Raw genomic sequence first — 18,309 nt, forward strand, 5'->3', positions numbered from 1 at the left:
GTTAGATTTAAGGTCTACATTAGTCGGGCTTCAGAGGGCAATGTGGCCCGTCACCGCAAGGGCTGGGCTGGACTAGATGAGGGATAGAGAAAATGAGGAGAAAATCCCCATGGACTGTGAACCGGGAGATCTGGGTTCAAATCCTGCTACCGATATTGTGTGTGACCTGGTGCAAGTTAGAAGGATTGGTGTGGGAGACGGCTGATTGTTCTTCTGGCTGAGACTGAGAACAGAGGGAAGGGTCAATGCCCTTCCACCTAGCCTTACCAGGGACACGATGACGTTGCAACCATGGCCTCAGGCTAAAAATAAAAGTGACTTTAGCTCCCATTGCCTCAGCTGCCCTGTCAGACTGCAAGCTCTCTGGGTCAGGGACTCATATCTACAGATAATTTGTTGTAAAGCGCCATGGTGTAAGGTGATGTATAAACGCTGAAATAATCATAATAATCCTGCTAATAACATTTGGTGGGCTCCCTAAATCTCGATCCAGCATTACACCGAAACATTGTAGATGTAACACAGTAGATGATGGCCCATTCAGTCTGCCCAAATATCATGGTAAAAATAACAAAGAACTTATCATCCAATCAATGATGATTACCTTTGTTATCAAATGCTAGAGAATTGGGACTGGAGCGCAGGCGTTGTGAGCTATTTATATCCCTTTGTGCCGAAGCATCACGAGACCGAGCTGAGTGCACAGGAGGGTGAAAAGACCCCTGTCCCCCCGTCTCCTCCCTTCCCCCGCTCCGAGGTGCCATGCTGGCATTCTGATATGGCTCCCTGGGGGAATGGAAAAAGAATTCAAGCAGGTAAGGAAAGAAAGGGGCCCTTCAGAATTGGGCGAGTCCATTCCTGGCGATGCCGCATGTGGCTCCACTTGAGGAGGTGAGCAATTAAGAGACACTTGCGCCGGTGCCATGTAATAATCTTAATGAAGCTGAAACCCTTTGGTATACAGGGGTCTCTCTGTGAGCCAGTGTGCAATTAAGGGCAAGACTTTCACTGGCCATCTGTGACCAGCTTTAGATGGCTTTGCTCCTTTCCTGCGCAGACCTTAAGGAAAAACGCACAGGACTGCTTCCTCGGCCAAGACCCTAAGCAAAGCACATCAAGCAGCACTGCCTGATAAGCAGGGGGGTAACCTGCACGGCGCGGCAGATACTGCCATGGGAAGCTTGCTGGGCAGCCCGGATGGACCACTGGCCCTTTTCTGCCCTCATTTCTCTGTTTCTATGAAGAGACCGTGCAGTGACACTGGATTAAATGGGACCGAGTTAGAGCACAGGTTTCTGCATATTCCATTTCAGCTCAGAAGAGGGAAAGGGGTGATTAGAGGGGCTGTATCTGATAGTGGGTTAGAGGGGCTGTATCTGATAGTGGGTTAGAGGGGCTGTATCTGACAGTAGGTTAGAGTTGCTGTATCTGACAGTGGGTTAGAGTTGCTGTATCTGACAGTTAGAGGGGCTGTATCTGATAGTGGGTTAGAGTTGCTGTATCTGACAGTGAGTTAGAGGGGCTGTATCTGATAGTGGGTTAGAGTTGCTGTATCTGATAGTGGGTTAGAGTTGCTGTGTCTGATAGTGGGTTAGAGTGGCTGTATCTGATAGTGGGTTAGAGTGGCTGTATCTGATAGTGGGTTAGAGGGGCTGTATCTGATAGTGGGTTAGAGTTGCTGTATCTGATAGTGGGTTAGAGTTGCTGTGTCTGATAGTGGGTTAGAGGGGCTGTATCTGATAGTGGGTTAGAGTTGCTGTATCTGATAGTGGGTTAGAGGGGCTGTATCTGATAGTGGGTTAGAGTTGCTGTATCTGATAGTGGGTTAGAGGGGCTGTATCTGATAGTGGGTTAGAGTTGCTGTGTCTGATAGTGGGTTAGAGGAGCTGTATCTGATAGTGGGTTAGAGGGGCTGTATCTGATAGTGGGTTAGAGGAGCTGTATCTGATAGTGGGTTAGAGGGGCTGTATCTGATAGTGGGTTAGAGTGGCTGTATCTGATAGTGGGTTAGAGTTGCTGTATCTGATAGTGGGTTAGAGGGGCTGTATCTGATAGTGGGTTAGAGTTGATGTATCTGATAGTGGGTTAGAGGGGCTGTATCTGATAGTGGGTTAGAGTGGCTGTGTCTGATAGTGGGTTAGAGGGGCTGTGTCTGATAGTGGGTTAGAGGGGCTGTATCTGATAGTGGGTTAGATTTGCTGTATCTGATAGTGGGTTAGAGGGGCTGTGTCTGATAGTGGGTTAGAGGGGCTGTATCTGATAGTGGGTTAGAGGGGCTGTATCTGATAGTGGGTTAGAAAACCAATGTCCTGAAGTCTTTTTGCGTTTCTTTTAAAATGTTTGATCATCCTGCACTCCTAAAATTCCCCTTAAGTACCCTGATTGTGAGGTCCTTAAGGGAGTAAACCAGAGGTGTTCAGCTAACGAGCGGTCACTTCATTCTTCTCTGAAATGTGTTATTTTACATCAATGAAGATTTATTCTTCTCCTTACATTCTGGCTTGTTTCACTAATGTTGCATATTTGGGGTTTTTTTGTTTTTGTTTTGTTTTTTTAAATATTGGATCACGAGTACTCTATTCATTGAGCGGAATGAATACGTATATACGTTACTGACGATTTCTGGAATATAAGGACACACACTCACACTACAGTACGGACAGCTGTGCTGAACTGATGGTTCTTTTTTCAGGTTCCAATTTTAAAGGAATATTTGAGGAGAAATATTACATCTAGAACAAATGTTTCGTAGTGTAAAATACGTCAGTCAAATAATTTCATGTTCTCTTCAGCTTAGCATTTTTTCCCAGGTGTATATACAGCTGTGGCATGTTGTGACTGGATGTAGTGTCCCACTGATAATTTTTCCTCTCTATTATCCTTCTTTAAATCAGATTTTCCTTCAGGCAATGCACTAAACCTTTCTGAAACCCGCTGCTGTGTGCCCTGCGACTGCATGGTATCCATGTCATGTGATGTATTGTGTTCCAACATAATAACCAAGAGTTGGGTGGATCAGTTCTGCTATTAATTTGCTATTGATGTGATGTATTTTTGAGTTGTTGGGTCTGTATCTTTGGCCATCCCTAGTGAGGGTGGGTAAGGCCAAGCTATGTTTCCAGATGTTTTATGTATTATTGTATTTTAGTGATGTATTTTGCTTGTATTTAGTGGTATATTATGATATATTGATTATTGTATTATTTGGCTTGTTTTATACAAGGAAGGCAGTCTATAAGTGTAAACTAACATAAGTCTGGGAATTTCATCTTGAAAGAAGATGAACTGATAAAAGCAAATGACAATGCAATTTTTCAAGCAAAAATTAGATATAACTCAATAACTGAATTGCCAGCATCACAAAATGATATTTTTTCTGTATTAAGAACTAATTTGGTTTAACCTGTGACCACAGAAAGCAGCCATGTCGACCATGGTTGTCGACCACGTCGACCATGACGTTGTCACCATGACATGGTGACAACGTCAAGGAAAATCAAAATCAGCTCCATTCTTGGAGCAACCTTGCTCTATATCCAACAATCAGTTAGGTGAAGAAAGGAAATAACAGCCATATCAGATTGGGAGCTGCCTGGATCTGGCCAGTGGTCCCCTGTTTTGGATCTATGGCAAAATATCAATTGAGAATCTGACTAGTGTATAGATTATATATATATATATATATATATATATATATATATATATGGGGTGTTCTCATATTTATAAATACTTAGAATTAACATTACTTAACTTGTTTCTGTACAGAGTGTATTTCAAGCATTGCACTACAAATTGTTTGTGCGTGCTGCGTGCATATACATATTCATGTAGAGATGTATATATGTAGGGTGGAGAATACATGAATTTTACAGGACCCTTTCCCCTTTAAGTGCATATCAGTTACAACCATTGACTTCCAGCAACTGCAGGCTGTTCCTTCTAATTTTATATTGAGAGGAGGGTGGGAGATGGGACACATGGAATAATCTTACAATGGAGAAGCTGGGGATAAAACCAGAGCAGGGTGTATGGCACTGCAGTGGGAAGGGAAAAAGGGCAGACAAGATGGGCCTTGCAGTTTATAGAGTGAGATATACGTACTTACACTGTCTACATGTAGTTTTCAACATGCCAAGCCAATCAATATCATGTGCCTCTGTACAGCACAGCAGATATCTGGAATGCGGTATACAAAGTGGGATAATAATAATAATAATCCACTTGCTCATTCTGTGCGATCTACAAGTGTCTGAACTCGGCTTTCTGACATGGGTCGGAAACCCACTTCTACTTCAAATGAAACAGCCTCTATTCTATTCTATTCTAGCAGCAGCACTGCCAGACAGTGAGGAAAGAGATCTGCAGTCAGTGTCAGAGACTCGAAACATCAGTTCACCATGCACACAAAGCGGTTTCTCTCTGCTCTGCTGCAAGTGCACAGCGCAGAAAGGCGAGGAGGTTTGCTCCCACAAGGGTGCCGGTGGCTCTGCCGTCCCTGCACGCCTTCCCGCCTGGGAGCCAGGCTAGGGAGCACATGGAGTGCAGCATCACACCCCGGGTACCAGCAGGAAAACGTACGGCAGGCTGGTGCAGCAGGTCCCAGCTGTCACCTCCCAGAAGGCCGACGCTGGGGGCTCTTCATCCCATGAAATGTCATAGAAAAAAGCCCCGCTGCAAAGCTCTGCCAATCTGTTCCTATCCCCGGGTAACCATATCATGGACATAAGCCATCATAGGCACGGAATAAAACATAAACCCTATACCAATACAGCAGGCAGCAGCAGATATTAAAGGCCACAGAAACTCAGAGGAAGTAAAAGGCAAAACCTTGCGAAATCGCGGCATCCTTTCCTTCTGCCCTAGTACCGGGCTCCCACCCGCTGTGCCAATTAGGACCTAAGCCCTACAAGGCATGGCAAACCCTTCTGGGCATGAAAGAGTCGTGAGACGGCGGCTGGGGCTTGGCACCCATGACGACGGGGGAGGGAAGCAAGGATACCATTAAGAAAAGTTAGCACCTACCGTGGTGTAAGGCTGCATTGGGTCACTAATGTACAGCATTTTAGCCTTCTTGGACCTGAAAAACACTTGGAAACTTTCCCGCCTCAGGAGTCATGGGGTCAGGAGGATGAGACCAAAAAAAAAAAAAACCAGGCTTAAAAAAAAAGAAACGGAGCCAGTGATGGCGGCTAGAAGGGTGCCGAGCTGCTGGAGGACTAGAAGGCACTGAGGATGCTGTGGTACACGTAGACAGGTTTGTTAGCTATTTTGCTTTTTTTTTTTTTTTCCAATCTCCCTGGGTTCTGTCAGCTAGCTGCATCTAACAACAAAACTCGGGCCCTCCTCTTCTCCCTCATGACTATTCATTAAACCACAAGGCAGGCCTAGACTTGCCCAGTGATGTATTGGACTGCACCAAGCGCCCCACCGAGAAGGGGGGGTGGGGAGAACAGGGGTCCTTCTATAGGATTCGACTCAACGTATTCTAATTCCTCAGAGCTGCTTACCAGCAATCGAGGGAGCTAAAAGCCAGTTCCAAGAGTCTACCTGGTACCGGCGGACGAGCGTGGCAACCTTTCGTACGGCTCAGTAAATGAAGGATGTAAAAGCTGTGTGGTACATTTTATGAAATAGAAAGCTGTTTATTGACAATGGTAACATCAGTTCTTAGCAAGCCACTTTCCCATAATATAAGTGAATGAAGGGTGCAATGCCTACGGTAGAGACGGCACCGGTACATAGAATCAGCCATGCTGTATGAACAAAAACACTTGCTAAGCACGTTTCCACTCAAGTGAGCTCTGTTACAGTGAATGTCTCGAAATCGTGACCATTTTTGAAAGTCCACTTTCTTCCAGTTCATCTCAGCAGCACAAAATCTCCGCCATCATTGCAGAGTCAGTGGCAAAGGTTCTCTCTACCGAACGCATCTCTTCCAGCATAAATTGACTCAGAGATGTGACCACCTGTGTAGGACGGTCATCACTTATAGCTGCGCCACCACAGAGATGACCCTGAGTGTCCTCTCTTATCTAGTCTGCAAAACTCATGACCGGCTTCTTTGCAGGCAGTATTATGTGTCATTGGACTGGCACACGGATTCTGCAAAGATGGTGGCATACGTGAGGTCTCTAGAACACATACATATTTGTTTCTGTAGGCACAGAATAAAGACTGTAGATCCCTACTTTAGAAGTCCTGAAGATCTTTGGAAGAAGAGGTCTATTTAGTCTCAAAAGCTTATGTATAACAATATCATTGGAGAATTTGCTATTGTTGGGTCAACCAATGAACCTGGTTTTCCCCAGGACCAATATGAGTACAGCAGTTTGCATTGCTTGGAATTTGAATTTGCAGTGAATTTCCCAGTGTCTTCCTACACTTACAAAGGGACCTTTGGGTGCCATTTTTTGATAAACAAAAATTATGTTCTTTGCTTTCTTTTCTGAACACGGTTTGACTTCTGCCTTCTCTTGTGAAGTCAAAACGCCGGGTCCAGGATGACAGCCTTGCAAGGATGCCATTCCATAGAGCCCTACCGCTGTTATGGCGATGTATTCATGGTTCCTTTCCACTGGTGCTATCAGAATAAAAAAGAACCTCTCTGCCCAGTATCACCAGCTTATGGAATTGCTCTGCTCCGGTGCTCCAATCCCACCCCACAAGGATATAGACCAGTGATGGGGAACTCCAGTCCTCCAGAGCCACAAACAGGCCAGGTTTTCAGGATATCCACAATGAATAGGCAGGAGATAAATTTGCATACAATGGAGGCAGTGCATGCAAATCTTTCTCATGCATATTTCATTGTAGATATCCTGAAAGCCTGACCTGTTTGTGGCACTTGAAGACTGGAGTTTGCCATCACTGATATAGACTAATCACCTCACAACAGAACTCTCTCATATTTTGCTGAAAATCTATTTTTGTATATTTGCATGAATGGCTTTGTGTTTGCTCCACAGCAAACGTCCTGTGTTTTGGCTGTGACACAAGCTGGGCTGGAGCTAGCTAGTAAGCCTTTCTCACGTGGGCGCTGGTCCTTAGCAAGTGTGTTCCCGTGACTCTTTCGACCCAAACCTTCTACAACAAGAAGGCAAGAAAGAGAAAAGAAAGGTCTGGAAAAAGGGTAGGGCTTTGAGGAGGGAGGACATCAGGGTTGATCAATAAGTGTCTGAGAGCTGCTCATAAGGCATAGGGTGCATGTTCTGCATGATTCCTGCATCTATATGACCCTGTTCTGTGATCTTTAATATGATTTAAAGTCTTACTGCACTCCAGGAGCTGATGCTAAATGTAAGTGCAATTGTACACGCGGTAGGGAATTAGATATAAAATGTCCCCCAATACGCCTACTACAGCTCTCTCAATGGAAAATAAGAAGGAACAGTCTGCATGTGCTGGAAGCTGATGGATGTAACTGATACGCGCTTAAAGGGCAAAGAAGTCCGTAATATTCATTCTGGAAAAAAATACCTTTACCCACTGGGTACAAAAGGAGACAGAACTCCCCTCCCGTCAAACCTCTCCCCCGCTCCGTACACGCATTCTTTATACAATCTGTAGCTGCTCTGCTGGAGACTAGAAGGTGCCCAGCTGGCATCGTATTTCCTTGTTCATCAACTCAGCATCGTTCCTCCTCCTCCCGTGAGTCTATAAATTAACATATACCATTCTATATCTATTAACCTTCTGTCCCTCTTCTTAGGGTTCGTCATTTAAAAAAGAAAAATATCCTCAGCAAAAATCAAACACCGGAATAATCTCAGTTTGCTTGTCACCTATCCAGGATCACCGTACCTGTGACATCACTGCCCTACCTGTTTCCATAGGAAAAGCACATTTCACAAACAAAGGCATTAAGAAATCTCCTGATAATAGTCATAATTGAGGCACAGCTTGGGGTGGGATGAAGGGAAAATGTACTTGGAGGACTGTCTCAGCTTCTGCAGGAAGCAACATGAGCAATCCAGGCAGACAAGGATCTGATCCCATGGACAAAGGAGCATCAAATACACAAGAACATAAGAACATGCCATGCTGGGTCAGACCAAGGGTCCATCAAGCCCAGCATCCTGTTTCCAACAGTGGCCAATCCAGGTCATAAGAACCTGGCAAGTACCCACAAACTAAGTCTATTCCATGTTACCATTGCTAGTAATAGCAGTGGCTATTGTCTAAGTCAACTTAATTAATAGCAGGTAATGGACTTCTCCTCCAAGAACTTATCCAATCCTTTTTTAAACACAGCTACACTAACTGCACTAACCACATCCTCTGGCAACAAATTCCAGAGTTTAATTGTGCGTTGAGTGAAAAAGAACTTTCTCCGATTAGTTTTAAATGTGCTACTTGCTAACTTCATGGAGTGCCCCCTAGTCTTTCTATTATCCGAAAGAGTAAATAACCGATTCACATCTACCCGTTCTAGACCTCTCATAATTTTAAACACCTCTATCATATCCCCCCTCAGCCGTCTCTTCTCCAAGCTGAAAAGTCCTAACCTCTTTAGTCTTTCCTCATAGGGGAGCTGTTCCATTCCCCTTATCATTTTGGTTGCCCTTCTCTGTACCTTCTCCATCGCAATTATATCTTTTTTGAGATGCGGCGACCAGAATTGTACACAGTATTCAAGGTGCGGTTCAGCTGTCCTTACTGGCATGGCAGCTGTGAACCTTACCATCCGCCTCCCAGAGTTTGATTTACCGTGTCGACAGTGGGGCACCCCTCAATTGTTCCTGCACCAGTCAAGGCTAGTGCTGTCGGGTGCCTCTGAGACAACCCAAACTGTAGCCGCGGCCAGGAATGGACCATGCAGCAGATCATCCACTCCTATATCAGACTAGCTGGAGTCGCTGAGTGGCTTGGGCACTGTACCAGCGGCGTGATTCGGCCACCAGACTTTTGCCAAATATATAACTCTCATGATGACACGATCTGGCAAAATCCAACATAAGCTCTGAGAAAGATGTCAGCAGGTCACTGCTCTGTTTGGGACTCAGCTGCAGGAAAACCAGCCAAACCCTCACATTTCTCCATCTAGCAAATTTCAAACTGTTTTCTCCTGGATCTATCCTGCTCCAGATGATGCCAAAGTCAGAGATGAGAACTTGCTGTAGTTAGGTAGTTGATTTATTTCTGTTAGAAAACAGAAGCCTTGGTTTGACTCTTAGTCTGCTTGCTAGCTGCAGAGAGAGGGGACTTGGCACACAGGCATTTACCATCAGCTTTGACTCGCTTGCCCAGTGTGATGAAAAAGTCCGTGCCAAGCATTTGTTCTGCAAACTCTGGGGCCTATTTATCAAATTGCACTAATGCACTAACATGGCTTCTTAATAAATAGGCTCCATACTATAAGAAAAATACTTGGATCATCTTGGAGTCAGGGGAGTAACAAAATCACAGAATAAAACCAACTGGCCCCATCCAGTTTGTCCACACTGCTAAGGATATAGCCCCACTGGCCACGTGTAGGATATCACTCCTTAGTGCTCTACCCTCTTGGGTAGGCCAGTATACAAGATCCTCCGTAGTTCCCACCCAGTTACCCCTACCTGCCCCCGTCTAACCTCAAAGGCTTTGCCCTGTGGTGATCCACTGCTGTGCGTATGCTTTCACCCACTTCCAAACTCTGCAGAACAGAGACCTACACATGGGTTGCACAGCTGAACTTATGGAGTGCCTTCTGCAGCTTGGGAAACAATTCGACAGTATCTTGTCCAAGAAATGCTCTGTGTCAGGCTTTTAAAGCAGGGAAGTGTGTTTATTAAAATTACATAATTTCAACTTCTGTAGCAACTGAACTTCATTTTAATGCTGAGAAAAACCACATTTTGAGTAGCTACTTCCTTTTTTTCTATATTTTCTTGAAGCAGCACTGCCTCCTAGAGACATATCTTGTCTTGCACCCAGGTGAACCCTTCTGTATTTCTTTCCTCTGGATTTTAGTATCATGACTTAATAGGGTTTTTTTCTTTTCCTGGTCTATCCCACTAAGGTCTCTCTCTCTCCATCTCTCTCTCTCTCTCTCTCTCAGCATTCCTACAAGATCAATAAATCTCTCTTCCCTTCATTACTGTTTCGCCAATAGCAATTCACATTCCACAATCCAGATGTGAAGTACATGGCTACTGATTGCCACAACTGGAGAAGTTTATGTGGACCTCCAACACATTTTTATTATTTTTCTACTAAAGCTGGGAAATACCGAGACTGAGAACTGGCCAGGATTCTTAGCTGAGGTGATGTTAAGGGATCACTGTGAACACTACGGTCAAAGCTCACCAAAACTGGATGAGGAGGGCTCACGGTTGCGTCAGCTGATCATTCCAGTCAGTCAGAAACAAGAATGACCTAGTCCTAATTTTGCAAGGTCTATCCTGCTGTACTCTGGGATCAGCGCATGGAGAAAGAATGCAGCTTAAGCAGGACTGGCTCAGGTCGCTTGGATGATCCGGAGTCATAGGAAGTCCCGGCTTTCACTTACCAAGAGCTCAGTTATACACAGTGATGCGAAATCTGGGGATCTATGGGGCTCTTCGTGCAGCTGTGTTACACCACAGAATTTTCTAGAACCTCACAAAATCAAATGCAGCCAACATGAAACGTGTGGCGATGTCAAGATAATGTGCATCTTAAGAGACTTAAACTGCATTGTGCACTGACTCCCTCGGAGGCCGATGTACTGAATTGCTCTGGTATGTGTGACAGCATTAATGTGCGCTATGTTGATTATGCACGTTATCAGCGATTTTAAAACATGTTGTTTAGCTATTGTGGACATCAGTGCACAGGCTATGCAAATTAGGCAACAATCTGTATAATTATGCAAATTAGCTCATTAGCTAAGAATGCATAATAAAATAATGTGTTAAAATGTGCTAACATTAATATAGTTCCACTAGCACAAGAAACTTAACTATACTGCAGGGAAGCGTAGTTAAGATATTTTTTTGTGTTAATGTCTTTAACCCAAGAAATGTACCTACAAACTGACTGCCATTAACATGGGCCATTAACGTGAGATAATTAATGTGCATTAATATGCCATACTATTGCCCTTTAGTATATTGCCCTCATAGTGAGAAAGCTGGCCGAGCACTGGATTACGCTGTATGAATGATTCAATATCTGCGCAAACGCTTAGCCGACGGTGCTATTCCATGCCCAGAGTTGGACTCCTGGCTTGCTCCTGCCCGGTTAGACGCACCGCTGTTCCGGGCTCGTTACCAGGCAGGATCAGCGTCTTTGCTAGCCGTAACGGGAGGTGGGGCTGGAATCCCCAGGGACAGCTCTGAAATGCGCAGCACCGTGGTCTGATCACCAGGTAATTAGTGTCTTTCCTCAGCTTATAAACTTAGGCATGGAACTCCCTTACCTATTGTCCCCACTTGACTTGTGTTCATCTTTCATTGCTTCCCCAAACAGGCTTATCCTTATACATCACCAGAGTGAAACAGAAATGATGTTTTACCACTCATGGTAATCGTTCTGTCACCTCTTTTTTGCAAGATGAGAAATGCAGGGTTCCCTAGAACAGCGTTTCTCAAGCTGGTCCCGGAGAACTCCTCACCCAGTCTGGTTTTCGGTCTATCCACAATGAATATGCATAGGATAAATCTGCATGCAAATCGAGCTCATGCATATTTATTATGGACAGACTGAACCTTGACTGGCGGGGGGGGGGGGTCCCAAGGACTGGGGGGAAAGCCACTGCATTAAATGTCCCTTTTTCTGACAAACTAATGCACAGAAGATACAGACGTGGCGTACAGACGTGGAAGCAGATTTGTAGCGAAAGCAGAAAGTGAAAAGTAAAAATGGGGTCCTGCCACTGAGCAAGCTTTTTTTCTTTTTGGCCCTCTGCACTGCCAGAGACGCATAGTAAGATTAAGCCCCTGGTGCAGCAGAATTAGAGCATGGTCTTCCCAAATAAAGGGGGTAACTTTGCAACAGCCGCGCGGGCGTTCATAAACGCGCGCGTGGTGGCTCACGCCCATGGACTCGCATCTTATACAATCGTCTGGATGCGTGTAATATGGACGCGCGCATGTAGCCACTTCCACTGCGTAAGTGGGAGGATTTTAATATATACGCACGACGACGCAATTACCAGTTAAACCAGTTCGTTCCCACTTTGCCCAGTTACAGGATAGGACTTCCAAATCCCCCAGCTCACTAACCTCTCTTTTACCCTACCTGCCCCAACCCTTAAAACCCCTCCGACTAGCCCAGTTTTTTATTTTATCTCTTACGCGCCGTCCAGAGCAGAAGTAAAGATACGCGGCGTAAATACTTAAGCGCTGTTTCCATTCAAATCCTCGGAACGCCCATGCCCCTTTTTTGGACTTTTTCGTTTGTGTTGCGCACCGGGAGATCCGCACGTCCACGGACGCTTCTTCAAACACGTGCGCCATGCGCCGGCCTGAGAGACGCGCGGATCTCCCTGATTCGGCAGCGTAGGGTTTTAAAATCTACCCCTAAAGCTTCCACCCCCATTCCGTGCAAACCTTGCCGCTGATGTTGCATTACTTTTCGTTCCAGTTTGCTGTTTCCCCGGCATTTGCCACCTTTCGCATGAAAGGGCTGACGTCAAACCTAACAGCAGGCGCGTTTGCTAGACGGCAAAAGTTACAGCATTCCATGCAATCCCTTCTGAAACCCAAAAATGAACGCACGTTTTGCACATCCTCGCTGTCGGGTACCCGCGGTACTGCATTCGAGAAGCGATATTCTCTCCGCTCGCATTTTCCGTCGCCGTGTACCAGCTTGTGCGCTTCCATTGGGTGAACTAGGCAGTCACCTCGAGCACCAAGCATTGGGGGGGGGGGTGTGTGGCAAAATCACCAAGTGAAGGGCAACGCCCAGTGGCAGCGGGGCAGCTGGCAGAGTCCATCCGCTGGCAAGAAATGAGGGGAGCGCGTGTTCACCTTGCACCGGCCCTGCCGAGCTTCCACGCTGCACACCATTCAGAATTGTGAGTGCATCTGAAAGATGATTACTGGAGCCGCAGAGAGGAGCCATTAACCCTCCCTCTCTCTGCCCCCCCTCCCCCCCTCTCAGTAATAGACTCCGCCAAACTTGGGGCTTCTTCCAATTTGTGCCGGCAGCTGGAAGAGTGAGAGGATCTGTAATCAGAGCTTGGCTCCATGGGCAATTAGGCTGTCTCTCGCCACCTGATCCCTCTGCCACCTCCTCAGCCTGTTGCTCACAGAAAGAAAGCAGGGCAGAGGAGGGAAAATCCAGGCATGGGAGGGAAAACAAGCTCCTGGAGGAGAAGCTGCCCATGAGTTAGGAGGGAACTGAGAGCTTTTGGGAGGGATTTCTGGGGCTCTGACTGCCATTCATTCAGCGACATCCAGGGCAGGCATCTGCCTGCAGACGCATTAAAGAGAAAATACGTTTCAAAACAGTGAGCAGTGACACTAATACTCAGGGCCTTTTTTCAGCATTAGGATGACTTCACTTTCCTCCAAAATGTACAGTTCTCTGCAATTTTGCAATTCAAATTGAAAAGTTAATGCTATCCTAGAAAAGCTGGGAGCAAGATCGTTTGAATAGTTGCTCAGAGCAGTTTGGTCGCCATGCTGGTCCATTTGTAGATGGAGAAGATGTGTGAGGAGCTTTTCAGAGCTGTACTCCCCTCATCAGGTCAGTGTGAGGAGCTTTTCAGAGCTGTACTCCCCTCATCAGGTCAGTGTGAGGAGCTTTTCAGAGCTGTACTCCCCTCATCAGCTCAGTGCAAATAGTTGACGATAAAACTCCGTGATCGCTATAGGATGAGATCAGAATCATTACTTTGCCATTCAAAAAGTAACATCTTTTCCTTTCTTTCACGTCTTCCTCCCCTTCACCTCTCAGGGCGATTGAGATCCTCTCCCTGGTTGGGGGAAGGTCTTCTCCAAGGCAGAACTCTTCCGAGAGGCTCACATACCTCTGGAGGACAACCCTTCCCGCGGACAAGCACCATGCCCACCACAGCCTGTGTGGTGCACGACCCCAACAGGATTATCCTGTGTGCAGGACCTCAGTGTTATCACTAATCCGATGGCGCAAGTCTGTACGAATGCCCACAGAAAACAGGGAATAACCTCAAAAAGATGTAGGGTAGCAGTGAAGCACAATCATAGAAACAGTCATCATTAAAATCAGGCGGGGAAGGGTTGGGGCTCTGAGGGCACAAAGCATGTTTCCAACGTATTCCTGTTCATACATCTCATTGACTGGCCTACAGGACATCTCTCCTCTCTGAAGGCCCTGCTTCAGAAAGGTCTAAAAAGGTTCTTCTCATTTTGGACCCGACTCCGTAGACTGAGAATGTGAGAAAAGCCTTAGTGAACTGCAGGGCCTGCTTTAGTTCCAGGGGTGCCCTGGGTGAGCACCAGGAAAGGCCACCTCCACGGATGGATCGAGGGGGTTCCCCCAGTGTCCCTTCAAAGCCGCCACTGCTGGATCCCTGACGTGACGGTGCTCTGGGCGACAACACAGGCTGCACACCCTTAACGCTGGCCATGGGTGAATCGGGCCCTTTGTGTCTATGGGAAAAATGTTTAGTTTATCTGTACCTAAGGGCTTAGCTGCCCCTTTGCCTAAACTCATCCCCTAAAAAGCTCTAAAAATACCCCTAAGATAAGCACATGTACTTTATAATAGCAACAAAACCCTATGAACAGGGTACTTACTGGCCTAGGGACTTAAATGTGTCCAGATACAGAGGCTGAACCCAGGATCATCTTTAGTGAAGGGGGAACTGAGGCAACTGCCCCATGCTTCTGGGAGCCCCGCACTGCCCTAATAGCCTCGCGCCCCCCCCCCCCCCCCCCCCCGAATCTGACATCACTTGGATGGTGCCGGCGGGCCAAGAGCTGCCGCCGTCTGCGTGCCAGGCCAGGAGGTACATTTCTCCATTCCTCGATAACATATCCCCCATGCTCAATCTGCCTGAGCTCTCCAGGGCCTTGCACCCCTTCTAGGGTCAGCCGTGCCTGAACTACGCTTTACTGCCCAGTGTACCGGGGATTAGAGTTTCCATGTAAACACACATTAGATGAAGTAACGCTAAAGATGGTATATTTAGATTACCAGCAATACCTGCAGTAACAACGCCCTGTCAAACCCCCCCTACACACACAGGCTGGCTCTATTCATGTTTAATTACATTAGTTTCTAGTCTCGTATAAAAGCATGCCTGGGCAAAGTGAAGTCCATAGCCGTAATCAAGTTAAAGGTTTAATTGTGGTGTAGCAATGGTGCTTCACAGGAGAAGCATTTCTTTCTCACCTAGTTTGCTCCCCAGTATATTTTTATCTGTGGAAACTCCTCTGGTAAATTACCTGCACTTGCCAGGCAGCATGCCCTTACCTGAGCAAGCCGTAAGCCACGCTGGGCCTGCTCTAGGACTCAGGGCTTGGCACCCGGGAGTAGCGTGAAGCAGGTTTCCCATTATCCTTCGGACGATGGCGGCGTCCGCTTGGAAAATCGAGAGAAAGGGAGCACAGTGCCATGGTCGGGCTGCGCCCTGGCATCGCCTTCCACACACTGCAAGTGTTCAGCCCCCTAAGGAAAGGTGCTTTGAATACTGCCTCATTCCTCGCAACTTTCCTCAACGAGTCCTACCCGATTTCGTTTTTCCCAATCATGGCCTCCCTGTTAACTCGCAGCATCTTGTTTGGATTTTGTCTGTGACTCTTAACTAGATTTGAAGCTCCAAGAAGCAGGGGCTGCATTATACCAATGGTGAATAATAATAATAAAACTGCCTGATGTTACCACGGTGTGCTCCAGCAGCGGTTACCATGCTGTCTGGACCAATCCTGGTTTTACCCTTGGAATAAAGACTTAAAAAAAAATAAAAAGCTAAAACTACAAGTCCCAGGATGGCACTGGATTACAGCCAGGCCTAGTGTAGCAGGTCAGATTGCCTGCGGCCAGTTGGTAATCCAGCCTCCAGCTTCACGCAAATTTCAGTTGTTTGCTGAATATCTTCTTTATCAAAGTAAGAATGCAAAGTTGTTGCAAAAAATAAAAGGATTGTGGGTCAGTGGAGATAGGAGTTGGCAGAAGCAGCTTGACGGTAGGATATTTAATTAAAAGTGCAAGACTGGTGAATTCTGACATGCTTCCCAGATACCACAGGCCTCTGCTCTTGGGTCTTCTGACACATCTGAATTGGGTGTTAAAATCTTCTGAAACCCACGGCAAAGTATCACAGCTGCTGGAGGTCATAATACTTGACTCCAGGGGTAACACAATTATTTAACCTCCTTCAGCCCTTTGGGAAAAGCAAAATGTTACCATCTTCCAAGCATACTGGTGTGGAAAATAATCCTGAAATTTATACCGAAGGCTCCAAGAATGGAGCACAGAAACCGTTTAACCTGAGTATACAAACTGGCCATTAGGTGTCGCCATAAGGGCTGGGATATGATACCCCCCCCCCCCCCCCCGCAGTATCCCCAACCCTGGCAGACCTGGGGAATGAAATTGAATGTAGCTTCCTCCGCGTGCCAGCAGTGCTGCCACCGAGCAGCTCTCTTAATTCTTGTTTCTAATAGCAGCTATTTGAGAAGGATGGTACTACATGGCCACATTAAATACAGCACCATGCAAAGAGGAGGGAAATGCAACCCCCATAAAGCAGCCCTAATAAACTCTTACAATGTTTTTAGGTACAATACGGAATTGCGAGTTTAATTTCATCAAGCTTGCCACCTGTTCTCTCTCCATGTCTGTCCATCTGCCACTAGCAGAAGGTGCCGTGGAGCTCCCCTGACTTGACACACATCACACCCGCCTGGCCTGCATATTAATGCCCGCGCTGAAGACCCTGCCAGGTGCATCTGAGCTAACAGTCAAGATGCTGAGGAGAAGCAACCTAAGATCCGTGAGTCCTAAAGCGATCTGAACACAGCCCATGCAGAAAATACTTACAGAACGGACAATGAAACAGGGAGGCGGATTCTCATTATCAGCCAGTCAAGGAGCACTACCTTCATGAGTCAGCACAGCTAGCTCTGTCATTGCGCCTTGCACGTTGTAGCAGCAAAAGGACTCAATTGTTACTTTCATTCTTCCTAGTTTTAGCAGAGCAACAGTTTCCTTGGCCAACCTTTTGGGTCTGTCTCTGAGTAAGACCAAGAGGTTTCCTTCAAGATGTTCCTTTGCCCTTTACAAGCCTGCCTATTGTCCTCCTACCCTTCCCTCCCTATTACTAGTAAGTAATATGCACACATCTTGGTCTCTGAACATGCAAAAGTTCAGAACATGAAACTGCTATGTACTTTTGGGATAGAGACCTGGTTGTACTCACCATGACTGAGTCGCTCATGCTTCTCATCTGAAAGACGTCCATGTTGACCTCAGTCCGGTTGGAGACCTCGCTGTTGCCCGAGTGACTGGATTGAGGGAGATCAAAATATGTGCTGTCTGGTTCCCTGGCAAAATAAAAAGCAAAATGTCTGTTCTTATTGTGCTTCCCAATCCCTGTTTCCATGAACATTGACCTTTATCAAGCTCTTCATGCATATTTAAATTTTTTTTCTTTTTTTTTTTCTTGCTAACTATTCTGAAGGACAGCACAGTTGAACTCATTTGTCTAGGTAAACACAAAAATCCTAAAAAGAATGTTACTCATAACATGAATGGTAACCAACCAAACATTTCTAGCTTTCCAATTAAAAGTACAGAGACAGCAGGTAAGCCAAGTCAGCTTGTATTGTGTATTCCAGGTGCTGTCAGCAAAGCTCATGGTGAGTGCAGCTTCAGCTTGATAGCATGGTCGTAGCCGGGGGGGGGTTATATTATCCATATAGAACTGTGGTTGTAGACAGCGTATAGGGGCAGTAACTTTCAAACTGGCGCATGTGCTCACATTTGCGTGCATGCATTGGCCTGCGGCCAGGGATGCAATCGTTTAAGACATACGCATGTATGTTATAGAACAGCTTGGCTGCGTGCAGAAGTGTGCCAAATTTTAAGTGGGCACGCGTGCCACTTCTACTGCGAAAAATGGGGGATTTTAAAAGGGGCATGCGTCAACGCATTCACCCAGTTGAGAGAGGGCCTCCAAATCACCCTACTTTAAATAGCCTTCACTCCCCCCAGTTAAAACCCTGCAGATCTGCCAATGTGCCTTTCCTTTTAGCTCACACGTCATCCTTAGCAGAAGTAAAGTTACACGGCAGGGGGCCTCAGCACGTGCCGGATCGCGTAAATATCTACTCGCACGTGCCCATTCCCCGCCCCGTTTGAAAACTTTTGAGATGTGCGCACATCTTGGTGGCTTTTAAAATCCGCTCAGTGTACACGGGC

General features: G+C 46.3%; 1 protein-coding gene across 5 annotated transcripts in view; it reads right to left on the bottom strand.

Moving 5' to 3' along the window:
* Nucleotides 1-18,309, bottom strand: part of TP73 (tumor protein p73) — a 121,163-nt gene that overhangs the window by 73,941 nt on the left and 28,913 nt on the right. For all 5 annotated transcript variants that reach the window (XM_029577921.1, XM_029577925.1, XM_029577924.1 and 2 more), the window contains exon 3: nt 17,309-17,432. In XM_029577921.1, coding sequence (XP_029433781.1) covers nt 17,309-17,432 — 124 coding nt within the window. The remainder of the gene's footprint in view (nt 1-17,308; nt 17,433-18,309) is intronic.

This window comes from Rhinatrema bivittatum, chromosome 15 (assembly GCF_901001135.1).
Source record: "Rhinatrema bivittatum chromosome 15, aRhiBiv1.1, whole genome shotgun sequence".
Taxonomy (NCBI): domain Eukaryota; kingdom Metazoa; phylum Chordata; class Amphibia; order Gymnophiona; family Rhinatrematidae; genus Rhinatrema; species Rhinatrema bivittatum.